The sequence below is a fragment of the Arvicola amphibius genome, chromosome 9, assembly GCF_903992535.2.
Source record: "Arvicola amphibius chromosome 9, mArvAmp1.2, whole genome shotgun sequence".
NCBI classification, from domain to species: Eukaryota; Metazoa; Chordata; class Mammalia; order Rodentia; family Cricetidae; genus Arvicola; species Arvicola amphibius.
In genome coordinates, this window is record NC_052055.2 from 11,369,011 (window position 1) to 11,384,888 (window position 15,878).

Here is a 15,878-nt window from a genome sequence, read left to right on the forward strand (position 1 = left end):
GTAATTACTATAAAGCCTCCAACTGGTCAATGGGCAGAGAATAGATGACAATGGAGGGCTCAGGCATAAGTGAGACATCTATAGAACATTCCCTTCTCCTCCTAAAATGTACGGATAACTATAGAAGAAGCATTGGGAAGATAGTAAGATCAAGAATTTGTAAAAGATAAATAAAAGCCTGCATTTCCCAGAAATATTTGGTCACTAACAGTTACAAACTCATGGTAATTGTGTCATAGTGCACAAGAAGTGTGTAAGATCAAGCTAGACAAAACTCCAAGCATGGAGGGAGAGGTAACCATGAAACTTCACCTGTAGATGAGGAGCTATTCTTAATTAATCTTTACCAATACAGGAAGACTCTGTTTTTTTTTTAAAGGCTGTAACCCCTAGTAGGACTAACATCCTTCAACAAAAGGCCACACCTGAGTAAGCACAAGAGACTTGATTTCTTTTTTTAAGTTGAGATTATAAATTTGAATCAGTAAAGACTGGGAGGGTAGATCTGGAAGGAGATTTGAATTGGGAATGAACCTGGTTAAAGTACAATACATCAGATCCTCAAAGAATTACCAAATACGTTTTAAAAACCAAACTCTAAACAAGGGGTAAATATTACTTACTATCAATGTTCTTTGCCTATCTGTTAAGTATTATTGACAAGAGCTGTCAAAATTCAAGATATTTTTAGCACCATGTTTGTGAAGACTGTGTCAGTTTCTTTTGGTGTATTTTGTAGAATGAATGAATTCTTACCATCACAGGTTGGGAGTGGATGGCTCCACCAATGGTTTTTCTCACAAAGAAGGGGCTCTTCGTGACTCAGTCGGTATCCCGGATCACAACTAAATGAAACCGTTGATCCAATGGAGAAATCATGCCCATATCGACGGCCATGGACAGGGATGCCAGGGTCCAGGCAAGAGTATGTGTTCACTGTAACACCTGAGAAACAAAAGTAGAAAAGTCAACGATTAGAGTGATTGGATTCAGGTTTTCTCAAGTGATTCCTAGTTAATCAAGCAACTATAGTAGATGAATTTTACAGATAAATCAATGTGCTTGAACTATTTAGCAATTGTGTTTACCATGTCCTACCTATAAGGATAAAATTTATAGCATTTAATTTGGAGGAATTTAACAGAAATATGTAATTGTTTATTAAAATGTATTATATTTGTATATTTTATAAACACAGCAGTTACAATATTAACTTATGTATCCTGACGTGTTATATTACACCTAAAATTCTAAGTACAAAATGCAGTTTTTGTTTACCATTTATAAGTAGAAAAACATTAGAATTCTGCAATATAACACAATTATAGACATCATTGTCTAAAACAAAAAAAAAATTAATGGCCAGGTGTTTACTTGTAGGTATTTTCCACAGTCTGTCATCTTTCGCAGTACATTCTTCTGAAGGTCATCTTCCTTGTGATTCACAATTTCTGAATGAAACCTTTATTTAACAAAGTATGTCTGTCCTCTCATTGGAAAAATCTCATGTTTCTTTTTAAAATTTTCTGTAATCTATTTAAGAACTCCATTTATTCACTTCAATCATCCAGCATTAGCTGACCTTTGTGCTCGATAATTTTATATCAACTTGAAAAACTTTAAGTCATTTGAGAGGAGGGAATTCTAGAGACAAAATTTCTTCATATGATTAGGCTGTTAGCAAGACCGTAAGGCATTGTATTAACTAGTGATTTTTTAATTTTTTTAAAAAATCCATTGTACTATTTACTTGAATAATATATTTTAAAACTTTATATTATTATTTATAAAAAGAAACTTTGATTTAAAAGACTTAATAAGTAAATATCTTACTTCTCTTAGCAATATGAATATAATACCAAGTATGCAGAAAGCAGAATGGGAAAATAAAGAATATTTGTAGTTACTTACTTTCTTTTTTTTTTTTTTTTTTTTGGTTTTTCGAGACAGGGTTTCTCTGTGGCTTTGGAGCCTGTCCTGGAACTAGCTCCTGTAGACCAGGCTGGTCTCGAACTCACAGAGATCCGCCTGCCTCTGCCTCCCGAGTGCTGGGATTAAAGGCGTGCGCCACCACCGCCCGGCTGTTACTTACTTTCATAATGAATCTTGAATCCATTATTGGAACGGCTGTTGTCTGTCGTAAATAGAAGGTATATAAAGTTACTGCTGCTGAACAGAAACTGTGGCACTTGTGTGCCATTGTAAGACCCAAGCAAGGGTGACAGAAGATTTGGTCCATCGTGGACTTCCAGAACATCGTAGTTTAGTTCTGTCTGGAACCTAGGATGAAGAGATACAATGGGAAACATTAGAAAACATAGTGGAATAGGACTCTACCATGAAGGTTTATTTTTTAACCCCTTTTATGATTTTTGTTTACTCGGTATCTAAGGTATCACTGAAATATCTGTCTGTTCATTCAGGGATCTTATGTGTGAGAGCAACATAACAATGTGTACTCATACTCATAATAAAAGTAACTTCTGACTGTTATAAGTTATCCTTAGTAAATAAACGACCCATTTGTGAGCTATACATTTCTCAAAATATCCCCTCCTGCTATCTTCAAATCTATGGAAACTATATTGTTTTATGTTCCTTTTAACAATAAATATATTTCAAATCTGACCTCTGCTTTATAGAAACTGACACATTTTATAGAGTGCTTTAAAGATCTTCATGTCTGTACAAGTGGTTTTTAAGTGCTCACAGACTACAGAAAAAGCCACCAGGTTTCCTGGCACTGAATGTCAGGTGGTTTTGAACTGCTTGTGATGGTGCTGGAGACAGAAACTAGGTTTTCTCCTAGGGCGAAAAATGTTCTTAATCGCAGAATCGTAAAAACATATTTGATAAAAAAAATTGTAAAATTTAATACAGGGCTTCACATTTTTTCAAATATTTTAACTTTATATAGGTTCATTATGGTATATCGACTGTGTCTGTTTAATTTGGTTGTGTGATGCTTTTACTTATTCATTTTTATAAGAGATTTAATTTTAAAATTGCACTTTCAATTTAAATACCATCATAAGTAATGGAAACCAAGGGTGTCACAACTCTGTAATAATGAAATTCATTTATTACAAAGAACTTCTGCAAACTATTTTTAAGATTAGAAAATTATTTGCAATGTTCCTACAATAAGTTGGGTGGGAATCAGAAGCAATGCAAGAATGGATGAAGCACATCAGGTAGAATGCCTGTGTGGGAGTAGGAATGTGGAGGAGTACTTTCTAGACTACAATGAGCCTACTATATCCAAGAAAATGTCATAATGAATCACATTGCTACATATGCTATATAAACATATTATTTTTTTAAAAGACCCATGAAACAGAATTAAATGACTTCGTTTCAAAAAAAGACAGTAATTTTTAAGTAATTCCTGGTGAGAGCCCACAGTTTTGAATCCGTTCCACCTTCACCAAACGCCAGAGAGTTCAAACCTATTTTTACTTCTCAAGGATAAATAACAGTATGTTTGGCCAAAGATGTGGCTTACTGGATGTTTTGTTCCTCAGAAGCAAGACAATAGGGTGTGGTTACCAGGTGTTTTGAAATGTAAGGAGGCAATTACACTTGCCTGTTTTTGTATCATGGATGCCATGTGCCCTCTCCTTTTGATTGGGCTATATAAGGACTGTGAGTAATAAACTCAGGGCTTTTTGCTACAGAATTCGCTAGAAGCCCTCCCGACTCTATCTTCTCTCCCTTGTCTATTTCTTCCCTCAATTTGCACCCCTGTTCTCAGGAACATGTCGAGCAGTAGGGCCAGACCCAACAATTCTCAAAGCTTTCTTGCTTCTCAAGATAATATTTAGAGAAGAAAAGCAACATCAGCAGCTTTTAAGGTCCATATACACAGGAGCAGTTAACATATGCATGCCCCATTTCAAGTGAATTTAATTTGCTAATCTAATGAATAAATCCTGTTTGCTCAATAACTTGAAGTACTTGCTCATCCATCTGTTGCTAATTTACTCCTACCCTTGTCAGTCGTTACCAGGTGATCATCTATGGTAAAGCTTTTCTGACAAAAGGCATGGGATATGTTAAATACTCAAGGGTTTTCAAGAAAGCAGAGGAAATATGCTTTATATATATTTCTGTCAAAGAGTTCCCAATGAAGACTCTTATATAGTGCAGTGAGGGAGCTCTACAGGTGAAGGCATTTGCCACAAAGCCCGAGAACCTGAGTGTGATTTGCAGGATACACATGAAGAACCAGAGCGTCAACCTCCCCAGGTTATCCTCTGATATTCACACATACCCACATACACATGCACAAATGTACCGTCCCAACAGTAATGATACAAATGCTACGAATAGAAACAAGACCTTTCATGCTTTCGTGTGAAGGAAGGAAAAAAAAAAACAGAAACAAAGGGATCTAATTCCAAGAGAAGCATTTTAGTTAAAAGATATATATGCATGTATGGAGAATGCTTAAAAGGAGACTATTAATATGACTGTGCTCTTTTTAGTCTGAAATATTGAGGATGTCATTGACATATTTGTAAGTTATTGTAACTGCCATATGGCAAATGATTTTGATATTGATCCTGATTCAGAATTCAGCATGCTGGGACTATGAGGCATGCCCAAGAACATTTAGCTTTCAAAGTTATTATGAGTTTAACATCTACACTCTAGGCAGAGCATTGTGGTTTATTTAGAGGGTACTCAGTCGTCAAGTTGATCCAGGCTTATATAATGAGTTGGCACTAACCTAAGCTATATAATATGACTTTGAAAATAAAAATGAAATAATGAACTTAAATAAGTATACAACTTTATGCAGTAAATTATGTTCCATACAAATCTGCATGTTGAAATGTTAACCCCCATATCATGAAAATTATATGATGGAGAATAAATATTTAAAGAGGAAATTAGATAAAAAGAAATCATGAGAGTGGGCATCTGTCTAGCTTATCTTATTCACATATGTGAAATAGAGACTAAGACATAGAAAGATAACTACATACATATTTATGTGTCTATATATATATATACCTATATATACATACATATATGTATTAGTTGGAGCAACAATTATGTGGATAGAGGACAGAGACAGCCAAAGAAAGAGACCAGAACAAAGTAACCTTGAGAGTGATCTTAAAATCCTAGTCCTTAGAATTGTAGGAATATAAAGCTTTATTGCCTTAACCACAGCTTCTTAAACTAAGCATCCTATACTCTGAAACTCATGATTTAATTCTACGTAAAAGAAAATGAGCAAATCCATTGTGGAGTATCAGTCTTTGCATTTGTCTTTAACAGATGGTAAATTTTTATGTATTACAAAAGTCATTTCAAAGTATATTATACATGATTTATCATCACTAAACATTTCATTCAATTACCTAATTTTCATACACATGTAGCCAGGCTCATATAAAAACCTTGGGCAAATGGAGTCCCAAGGGAAAAATGGTGAATGCATCCTGTATTTACTTGGGTGATTAGATGATAGTACCTGTGTGTGTGTGACACTTGGAGGTGGTATTAAATTGGGTTTTCTTCATAGCCCTTTTGCTTCTGGAAATCTAACAAAGTTGAATTCACAAGCCCTTAAAAATATAGGACAACTAAACTCATTAAATGAAAGGTCATACGTTCATATCTCAGCATTTTTCATATGCACAGCAAAAAGGTCTTGCATATCTTAATAGTAAAGTTACAATGGTAAACAAATAAAAAATTAACTTGAGATCAGGCTGAAAGGTCAAAATGGGCAGACCTTCTAAAGCTTTCAAGATACAGCAATTGACTTTTCTAATCAAATTATTTGTTGATATAGCAAGGGAAATGGTGAATATCAACTGGTTTAATACCTATTCATTTCTGCATAAGATAGAAAAAAATATTTGTAGAGACCTTTCAAATGTAATTTTGATAGAGTGTCCGGGTTCAGCTTCAATCACCCACTCACAATTCAAAGAGTCTTTGTAGTATCCTGGCCATCCTGGTGAGAGAATTACTCCACTTGGAGCTGAAAAGTGGCCACCACATGGAGCTGAAAGAAAAAAGCACAGAACACAATAGAATTTTCAGAGTAAGTTATGTAAAATCTTTTCAGTTACAACACATATCTACTGTTCTTTATTTCTGAGGCAAGTTCTTGTTTTTCAGCATCTGTTACCACGGTACTTACTTTGTAGCCCCATTTAGACAACTCACCACAACCTCTGTGCTTAGCATTCTGAGTCGTGAGGTCGTAGGTATGTGCCACTTACTCTACCTAGTCCAGCTATGATTTCAAATAACTCGCTTAACACATTCATTAATATTGTTACAAATACTATTTTAACTGTAGAAATCCATGTAGTTAATCCTTGCTGTGATCAAGGATTTTCCTTAGCAGAGGTAATATACTTGCAAACTTGTTAAACAGCTACACTTAGGAGATTCGCTCAGAACTAGTTATCCCCAAGTCTCCAGGTGATTTCTCTCCAAACCTTGTGTGTACTCTGTTCTTTATCTTCAGGTTGGTATGACTGATACACACATTGTCAGTCTTCGGTTCACTCTCAGTTTCTTCCTTGTGTTGTCAAATTTTCTTAGTTCACATTGTCTGTATTGTGAGCCTCCTTTATTCCAGAGTTGCTATCATGATTTATACAGTTATTTGTCTAAAGATGGCCCTTATAACCTCGAATGTTGGAATGCTAAATCCCCAGATGGGAGAACTGTTTGGGAAGGGTTAGGGGATGTGGTCTTGTTACAGGAAGTGTGTCACTGGGGTCCACCTTTGAGGTTTCAAAATCCCACACCATTTCCAGTGACTAAAGAATCCTTCTTGTGCTTGTGAATCAGAATGTGAACTCTCAACTACTGCTCCAGGGCCATGTCTACTGCCTTGATCCTTGCCATAACGGTTTTGAACTCTAACTAACCCTCTAAACTGGTAGGTCCCAAATAAAATCTCTGTTATATATATGTTGTCATGGCCATGATGTCTATCACAACAACAGAAAGGTAACTAAAAGAGTTTTTAACCTCAATAATTCATCCTTTATTACCATTTCTCATCTGTTATTTTTTTTTATTTTACTTTTGTGTTTTTCAAGACAGGGTTTCTCTGTAGCTTTGGAGCCTGTCCTGGAACTAGCTCTTGTGGACCAGGCTGGCCTCTAACTCACAAAGACCTGGCTGCCTCTGCCTCCCGAGTGCTGGGATTAAAGGCATGTGCCTCTTTTGACATGGCTCATGTATCAATATGCTCTATATTTTGGTTTTATCAGGCCTCCAATTCCTAGACATGTATTTTGATCTGCTTTTTTTACATCAAATTTAAACTTTACTAAACACTGTAACTAATGTTGTATTTTATTTTCTGTATTTTTTTAAACTCAAAAACAACTGAAACCACAGAGTCAGCATTGTTAGAATTTTCTCGATATTAACATCTCCTTGTAGAGAAGAATAAACAACCTCGTAAGAGAACAACTGACTAATGTTCTATAGGTCAGAAAAGACTCAAATCATTTTCTCAAAACTGATGCTACACTATCATCTATGGAATTGCTCAATTATATGACCATGCATCTAGAAATGTAAGTCAGAAAGTTCAGACTTATTTTTCTATTTATTACTTCTATTATGTTTAACTAGTAGTCCAATATCCAACCCATCCTGAAATTGATCATTAGCTTTCCAGCTACAATAGTCATCCTACTTGAAATTAGCCAATTTTCATCCCAGAAATACCAAGGAGTATCCTATATAAAATACCTCCTTATCTTATGCACTCAAAGGGCCTGTCAACCATGCTGTAGCTAGAACAATTTACCTAATGCTCTTCATTAGGTTTTCTCATGTTGAACTACATGGCCTAAATTTTTCCCAGCCTCTGACTTTCTGCCCTTCACTATACATTGGCTACATGAATATGCACTACACAAGAAATATACACAGGATAAAACTTAAATTACAAGATAGTTTTTAAAATGTACAATATTGACCAAGACAAGAAATAATCAAATATATTTCCAGGCCTCAGTAAAATAGAAACTATCCCTTTAATACTGTTTCTTAGTTTTATTAATAGGTGGTGAGGGGGTTGTTTCATTATCTGTTAAGCAGGCATCCTGATGTGTGACTGTGATACAGCCAAAAGTATCCCTGAGACCTCAGGCCACCTAAGCTGCTTAGCAAGACCTTCTTCCAAACCAGAAAACTCAAACAATCTAAACAACCAAATTTTATGTATTGTTTATGTTTTTCTTTGCTGATTTTTCTTCTCTGTTTTATTTTATTCTAAACATACTATTTTTGGATACTAATTTTATTCCTGTTATTCTTAAATAACTTGAAACAAGAAAAATAAGATAGTAAATGTACAAAACCTTAGAAAGAATCCTCTATAAAACACCCAGTTGAGCAGAGTTTTTATCGGTTTGATATTTGTTTTTGTTGTTATAGGACACAGTCTGTTGTGTCTCAGGTGAGCTTCAACTATGTAATTCTCCAGTCTCAGCCACTCTAGCTCTTGATTACAGACATATGACATAGCATCTGGCTTGAATAAAGTAATTTTATGTGAAATCATTAAACATGCTATTTGTATCAGACTGTTCATTAATAAACCAAATACCATTTATTAACCGAATCCAATAATGCTTCCTAAAAGCTTTCTAAGAAGATCATTGTCAAGAGGATTACTTGCTCTTCCAGTTGAATGACATATAATTTAATTATTTCATGTAGGGTTGTTATATATTTCAAATATTAAGCTATGTGCACAATAGTCATTTAAATTTACATAGCTGAAAAGACAGCAGTGAGTATTCCACTTAGAGAAGGAGCAGAGAATGTGAAGCATATTTGTCAGAAACCACTATTATGTCATCAGCTCAAGTTGTTCTCTGAAAGCATTGAGGCATTCATTCATTAAATGAAGTAATTAGTCATAAAATTAACAGCTGAGAAAGGGGCCAAAACGTTGTCACAAAGTAAAGCGTCAAGAGCTAGTTTGTCTGACCCCTCCATCCAAAGAGTGAACGAGAGAAATGGGTGTGTTTCTTCTTTTTAAATTTTTTTCTAAGATTTATTTATTTATTATTATGTATACAGTATTCTCAGTGCTCTGCCTGCAGGCCAGAAGAGGGCACCAGATCTCATTTCAGATGGTTGTGAGCCACCATGTGGTTGCTGGGAATTGAACTCAGGACCTTTGGAAGAGCAGGCAATGCTCTTAACCTCTGAGCCATCTCTCCAGCCCGGGTGTGTTTCTTTTTCTTTCTTTCTTTTTTTTTTTTTTTAAATGTAACAGAAAGATGTCTCTGTGTCTTCTGAAAGGTCATTCCTGAGTAGAGCCCTTACTCAGTGATCGTCAGTCATCCTATAACGCTCATCACATACACCGAAGTAGAGTCTCTCCAAAATTATCATTCTAAAGGCCTGAGAATAGACAGACACTGTAGAAGATCTGAAGTCAAAGAAGACAGAGGTTTGCTGTGCTGGGACAGTCAGAACAAGTCTCTTGATCTGAGGGGTTGTCCAGCAAAAGCCAGGACAGAGAAACTGCGGGACAGCAACAACAAAGAACCCTGAGTGCTCAAAACACACAAAGGGAAGACGTAAGTGAGCTGGGAACATGGAAGAGGACAAAGAGAACAACCGCAGAAAGCAGTGCAGGTTTGCAAACAGTCGACAATGCGTTTCCAAACCAGCACCTGGTAATAATGATAATGTTTATAAGATGGATAGCATTTATGAAAAGCTCGCTGAAACAGGAGAGATAATACAAAGGAAAAGCCATTAGTTGTCTAAGCATTATGGTTTGATATAGCACTCATATAAAAATGGTATATTGTGTGACAATTCTCTTTCAGGTAGCACTCAATTTAATTACTGTTGAACAATATCATTTGACTTACCCTAAGTAACAGCAATGAAATAACAAATTTATATGCTTATTATTTCCCGAAAATGCTCAAAAATTAATAGACACTGTTGATACTTAAGAAATACATATATATTTTATACCTACATACAGAATTTAATGAAAGAAACTATCTCTGATTGAAAAAAAAATCGAATTCGGACTATTTATCAGGAAAGAACCTAAAAGCATAAGGAGCTATTTTTAAAAACCCACTTAGTAACTCATCTATTCATTTCATTCATTCATTCATTCTGCTTGTGCAACATACTAATAACTTTTAAATTTGTTTCTATTTTCCAGGGGTATGCAAAGACAACTCCTGGACCAGGGAAAGTGATAACTCTAATACCAGCTTCTTTGATATGGGGGCCAGTGATGACAGAAACAAGAATATTCATGTCCACAGCTAGGTTGGCTACACAGCAAGGCAGAGTGCAGTGTAGGTAACCAACAGAGGGAAACGAAGGAACAAATGAAAACAAAAGAGAAAAATAAAGCAGAAGAGCTGGTACTGTGCATGGTTAGCATGCATGAAAACTTGGTACTGTGTATGGTTAGCATGAAAACCTGGTACTGTGCATGGTTACCAAGCATTAAAACCTGCATTTAATTCCTAGCACTGCACTGTCTGGTTGTAATGATGTTATTCTCTAATTCCAACATGTGGAAAGTAGAGGCAGATCCAGAAGAAACTTAAGGTCACCTTTAACTAAATAGACAGTTTAAGACTGGGATACATGAGACCCTGTCCCAGAAAGACAGATTGAGAGGGTGGGGGTCATTGCTATTTTGAACAATTTTAGGTTTAATATTATAAATAATTTACATAGTATCAATCAAAAATTTGAAGGAGGTATTCTGACTGCACAGAACTTTAAAAGTTGTTAGGTTAGTTAATATTTTTTCTTACAAAGATGCCATGGATCTTATTTTTAGCTTGGAAAAGAAAAAGAAAACAATAAAAATAATTAAGTTCTATGAAAACGATATGCTCACAGAGCTAGTAGAGAACACAAAGGATTTGGAGATGATATTTAATTTGATCTTTTAAGGAGGATAAGATTTCTGGAAAGAAGAGATGAAGGATCCTGTACATCTGTACATGAAGTTAACAGTGTGAGGTATACAGGATTGAATCAGAATAAACAATTGAAAAAATTGTAGAGATATGTATCTATTTGATGGCTCATGCATGTACAATGCATTTGTGAGATCAGAAAGGATACTTTTCAAAAAAAAAAGTTAAGAAAGACAATCAGTTTCTGACATGAGGCTATTATTGCAGGGAAAAGCTAAATGATGTACTTAGAATGTAAAGTCAAAAATATTTCTTGGTGACCCAATGTGACACTGAAATGTAAAAGAACAAAATATGTTCCTTACATCCTTGACAAATAAAACAGAATGGATGCTGATTTCATTTAAAACAATGGAGAACTCAAAGCACACTGGAGTTATACATAAAAAGTCAATACCATTTAGTGCTAAACTTGGAGAGCATGCTGGTTAGTTTTATACCGTTTCAATTAGTGATTGATTGGGAGGGTGCAGCCCACTGTGTGGATGGTGTTACTCTTTTGGTGGTGTTTGGGGTTCTATAAGGAAGCAAGCTGAGTATGCCATGAGGAGAAAGCCAGTAGGTAGCACCCCTCCATGACCTTTGCGTCTGCTCCTGCATCCAAGTTCCTGTCAAACAAGTCTTTCCCTCCAGATACAGCAATGGTAACTCTAATCAGGACAGAGTATGTGAAAAAAATATTTATTGGAGCTCTTTTCATAGGCATCATTATCATAGGCTATGTTAAAGCTTTAATGTGGATATCCCCACTAAAGGTGAATATTGAGGAAAATAGAGTGGTAGAGTACGTAGTCCTTTGTAAAATGTTTTTTAATGTAAAGTTAAATATTAGTCAACAGCCATTATATCACCAAATATACGATGGACTTTTTGTTTGGATCTTTGTTGATCCTAAGCATGTAAATCAAGAAGCTAGTAATAGTCAAAATAATTATTAGATTTTCAAAAGCTACAACTTCAGTCTGAGGAAGTATTAGAGACAGCCCGATGGCCCGCCTCCTGTGACTTGCAACATTTACTTTACAAACCATAAATTACTCTCTCTCCCTTTGAGATACAAATCTCCCCACAGTTAATCAGACTCTCACAATTTTCACAGCCCAAGAATTATGCCTCTCATCTTGAACATCATCAACAGCCCTTTGCCTAATCTCAGTGGGAGGGTAGGAAATCACTTCATTAAGTTCCGCTGAGGGTACATAAATGAGCTAATCACACTGGGCATCTTCCTGTTTACCTTCCCCGGCAGTTTTCGACAAGTTCACACCAGTGCTTAAGAATCTTTCTGAGCAGTTAACTTCCATCTCCCCTCTTTATCATGGTGATCCGGAATAGCTTGATAAAATGGATTTCTAGATTATTTACTTAGAAAAGTAAATTTTGTTGTGTCTCTTTCCTAGACTTAAATCTGGAAAAATTTCATACAGTATATGATGCAATAGGACTCATGGGCCCAGGTAATTGTGGAGATTGGACCTAAACAAAATCTTTAAGTTACAAGTTAGGAACCACTTCCATATTAAGTTTATAGAATTAATTTACTAAGAAAAATATTTATTTAAGTAATGTTTATTAACTTTAGCTTTAGTGGAGCAGAAGGTTAATGGAAAGCAAAGCTAGATCATTCTGTTCAAAGGTTTTTAATATCAGTTGATGCTTCTAAACATCAGGCTAACAATTTTATTGCAGTTATTTTCATTATTTTTTTGATAAAAGGGTTTGTGTCTGCTACATTTCATAATTTATTATCTGCTATAAGTTTTTTGAAAGAAAATCTATAATGATGTATTTGCCCTCCGCAGACATACAAAATTTAAAGGTTCATTTTATTATTTTTGTGTGTGTGCACGTGTGTTTGTGTGAGTGAATAGCATGTGTAAGTGGGAGCCTGCAGAGACCAGAAGACAGGATCTAATTCAATAGGCATTTGTGAGCTGCCTGACACATGTGTTCTCATCTGTAGTTAGATTCTCTGATAGAGCATCAATTGTTGTTAACCACTGACTTCTCTCTCAGGTTTTGAGAGAATTTATCCAAGGCAGGTTGATGTAGTCAACACGAAATTTAATAAATACATGTTTGAGCTCAGGAGGAGATTCTAGATACGCAAGGAAATAAGGCAATACTCCAGAGAAGGGATAGAAAATTTTCTGAAGTGGTGGGTGGGGGGCTGGGGGTTTGCCAAAGGATGGTTTAAAACACATGCAGAGGAGAGGGATTGGTGATGAAAAATACTACCGAGAGAGGAGAAAAGATAATGACAGTTGTGCTTTCTAGCTCAAGAGAAGCAAAAGTTCATATAAATTTGTTTTAGAAAGAAATGTTGTATAATATTATTATTATTATTATTATTTTTTTTTTTTTGGTTTTTCGAGACAGGGTTTCTCTGTGGCTTTGGAGCCTGTCCTGGAACTAGCTCTTGTAGACCAGGCTGGTCTCGAACTCACAGAGATCCGCCTGCCTCTGCCTCCCAAGTGCTGGGATTAAAGGCGTGCGCCACCACCGCCCGGCTTTATAATATTATTTTAAGATGTGTCATGTTCATTTATGCCTTGGGATGGTTGTTTAATGATGCAAAGATGTGTTGCATTTATTTATGTAGCATTTGCTTGACTTTGTAAAAGCTGTGCTACTTTGCCTGTCTTAAATACCTATGGGTCTAATAAAGAGCTGAATGGCCAGTAGCTAGGAGAGAAGGACAGGTGGGGCTGGCAGGAAGAGAGAATAAATAGATGAAAAGCAAGCAGCAGGAAAAAGGACAGGAGGATGCCAGGGGCCAGCAATTCAGCAAAACATCTAGCCACATAATAAAGAAAGGTAATATATATATATATATATATATATATATATATATATATATATATGACAAAAGATAGGCAGGATAATTAAATTAACAGAAGCTAATCAAAATAAGCCAACCTAAGGCCAGGCCCTCAAAAGTAAGAGTAAGTCTTCATTTATATTATTTAAGAGTTGGGTGGTGGGTGCTCAAAAGGCAAAGACTAAGAAACAATCAACTACAGAGGAATTATAAAATGGAAATATTTAAAAATGTGTGGGTATCTAGGAAGCTTGTTAAAATGTAGGTTTACAGAATACAGTTCTGCTGTTGTAAACAGGATCCCAAATTTATAAAACAAAAAGGCCTACTGACTTCTTCAGGCTATTTTATTGTTTATATGCTATCGACCTCATGAAAATACATAGGAGGATAGTGTGTGTGTGTACTTCAGAGATCTCTTGAATGCTGTCTATCTCTAGTTGCTAAAAAGTAAAGGACTATTGCAGCGTAAATAAGAAATATCCACCATAGGTTCATAGATTTGAACCCTTGGTCCCCAGCTGTTGTTGCTGTTTGTGAAGTTTGTAGAAGCTCTAGGAGGAAGAACTTTGAAGGGGGGGAAATGCATTAGGGGATGGTTTGACATTTTGTAGCCTGGCCTTACGTCCTTTTGTCGTGAAGTTCTGACTGTCAAGCTCCTTGTTTCTTTCACACCACAATGAACTGTATCCTTCTGGATGTATAAGCTATTTCTTCCCTTAACATGTGTTTGTCAGAGTGTATTTGAGAAAAAGTACAGAAAAGCCAACAGTGAGGGGAATAATTTAGATATATTAGTGAGATGCTGCATGTTACCTATACTTGTGGTGATATTTTGTTTATGCTTTAACAAATAAAGCTTGCCTGCAGATCAGAGTGTGGAACTAGGCATTAGTTAACCATAGAGGCTGGGCAGTGGTGGCACACACCGTTAGTCCCATCATTTGGGAGGAGGAAGCAGGAAGCTCAGGAGATCAGGGCCACACTGGGCTACCCAAGCTTTAGCAAGTCTAAAAGAGAAACAGAGCTCACACCTTAGACCCCAACACTTGGGATCTCACACCTTAATCCCAGAACCAGGAAGGTGGAGAGAGTGATGATACAGCTGGTCAGAGAGAGAGATAAGGTGGGAGGAGACAAGAGCTGAACGCTTTTTGGTTTTAGGATTTTATCGTGGTAAGAACTCTTTGACTGGGTGCTCTGCTTCTCTGACCTTTCAGCTTTCATCCCCCAATATCTGACTCTCAGTTTTGATTATTAAGACCAATTAGAATTTGTGATACATTTACCCTTCTCATTTTGCAGCAATGAAAACAGCAGGTGAGAAAAATGAGGAAGACTGAGCTAATTTCTGCAATTTAATTTTTATAATGCATAAAATCTGTTATAAATAATTTGCATTCAAACATTGGTTCTTTATTTTTACTACAGTGAAACACACTCAAAATACACAACCTACTTTAAGACCTACATGACTAATTTTTTTTTTTTTTTTTTTTTTTTTTTTTTTTTTTTTTTTTTTTTTTTTTTTTTTTGGTTTTTCGAGACAGTGTTTCCCTGTAGTTTCTAGAGCCTGTCCTGGAACTAGCTCTTGTAGACCAGGGTGGCCTCGAACTCAGAGATCCGCCTGCCTCTGCCTCCCGAGTGCTGGGATTAAAGGCGTGCGCCACCACCGCCCGGCTCCATGACTAATTTTTTTTTTCCGATAGAATTCCGATAAAATTCTCTTCAATAAGAGTTGTTACGAAGTTAAAAGGGTCACAAAGGGTGATGTCAGTGTCTAGGTCATACTTGAATTCTCACAAATGGAGCGGTAAAGCTGAGTTCTGATTGTAAGTTTAACAATGATGAATTTAAAACAAACAAACAAAAAATTAAAAGCATTTCCAGCATTTGGTAAGAGAAGATGACCCTCTGTGGAGAGGTGCCTGATAAACTCAACATGTCACATCATCATACACCAATGCTTCCATTTTCCTGCCTTTCCTTAATTGGCTTTATATTTGGATATGTGGTAAATGATCATTAGATATATCAATCATATACACATTGGATGATGATTCAATGAAATTAAAGAACAT

At 35.9% G+C, this 15,878-nt stretch overlaps 1 protein-coding gene across 3 annotated transcripts in view; it reads right to left on the bottom strand.

Annotated features, from left to right (window-relative positions):
- Positions 1–15,878, bottom strand: part of Csmd3 (CUB and Sushi multiple domains 3) — a 976,820-nt gene that overhangs the window by 363,314 nt on the left and 597,628 nt on the right. For all 3 annotated transcript variants that reach the window (XM_038342099.2, XM_038342098.2, XM_042055667.1), the window contains 3 exons: positions 5,887–6,025; positions 2,093–2,280; positions 757–945 (listed from right to left, as the gene is read on the bottom strand). In XM_038342099.2, coding sequence (XP_038198027.1) covers positions 757–945; positions 2,093–2,280; positions 5,887–6,025 — 516 coding nt within the window. The remainder of the gene's footprint in view (positions 1–756; positions 946–2,092; positions 2,281–5,886; positions 6,026–15,878) is intronic.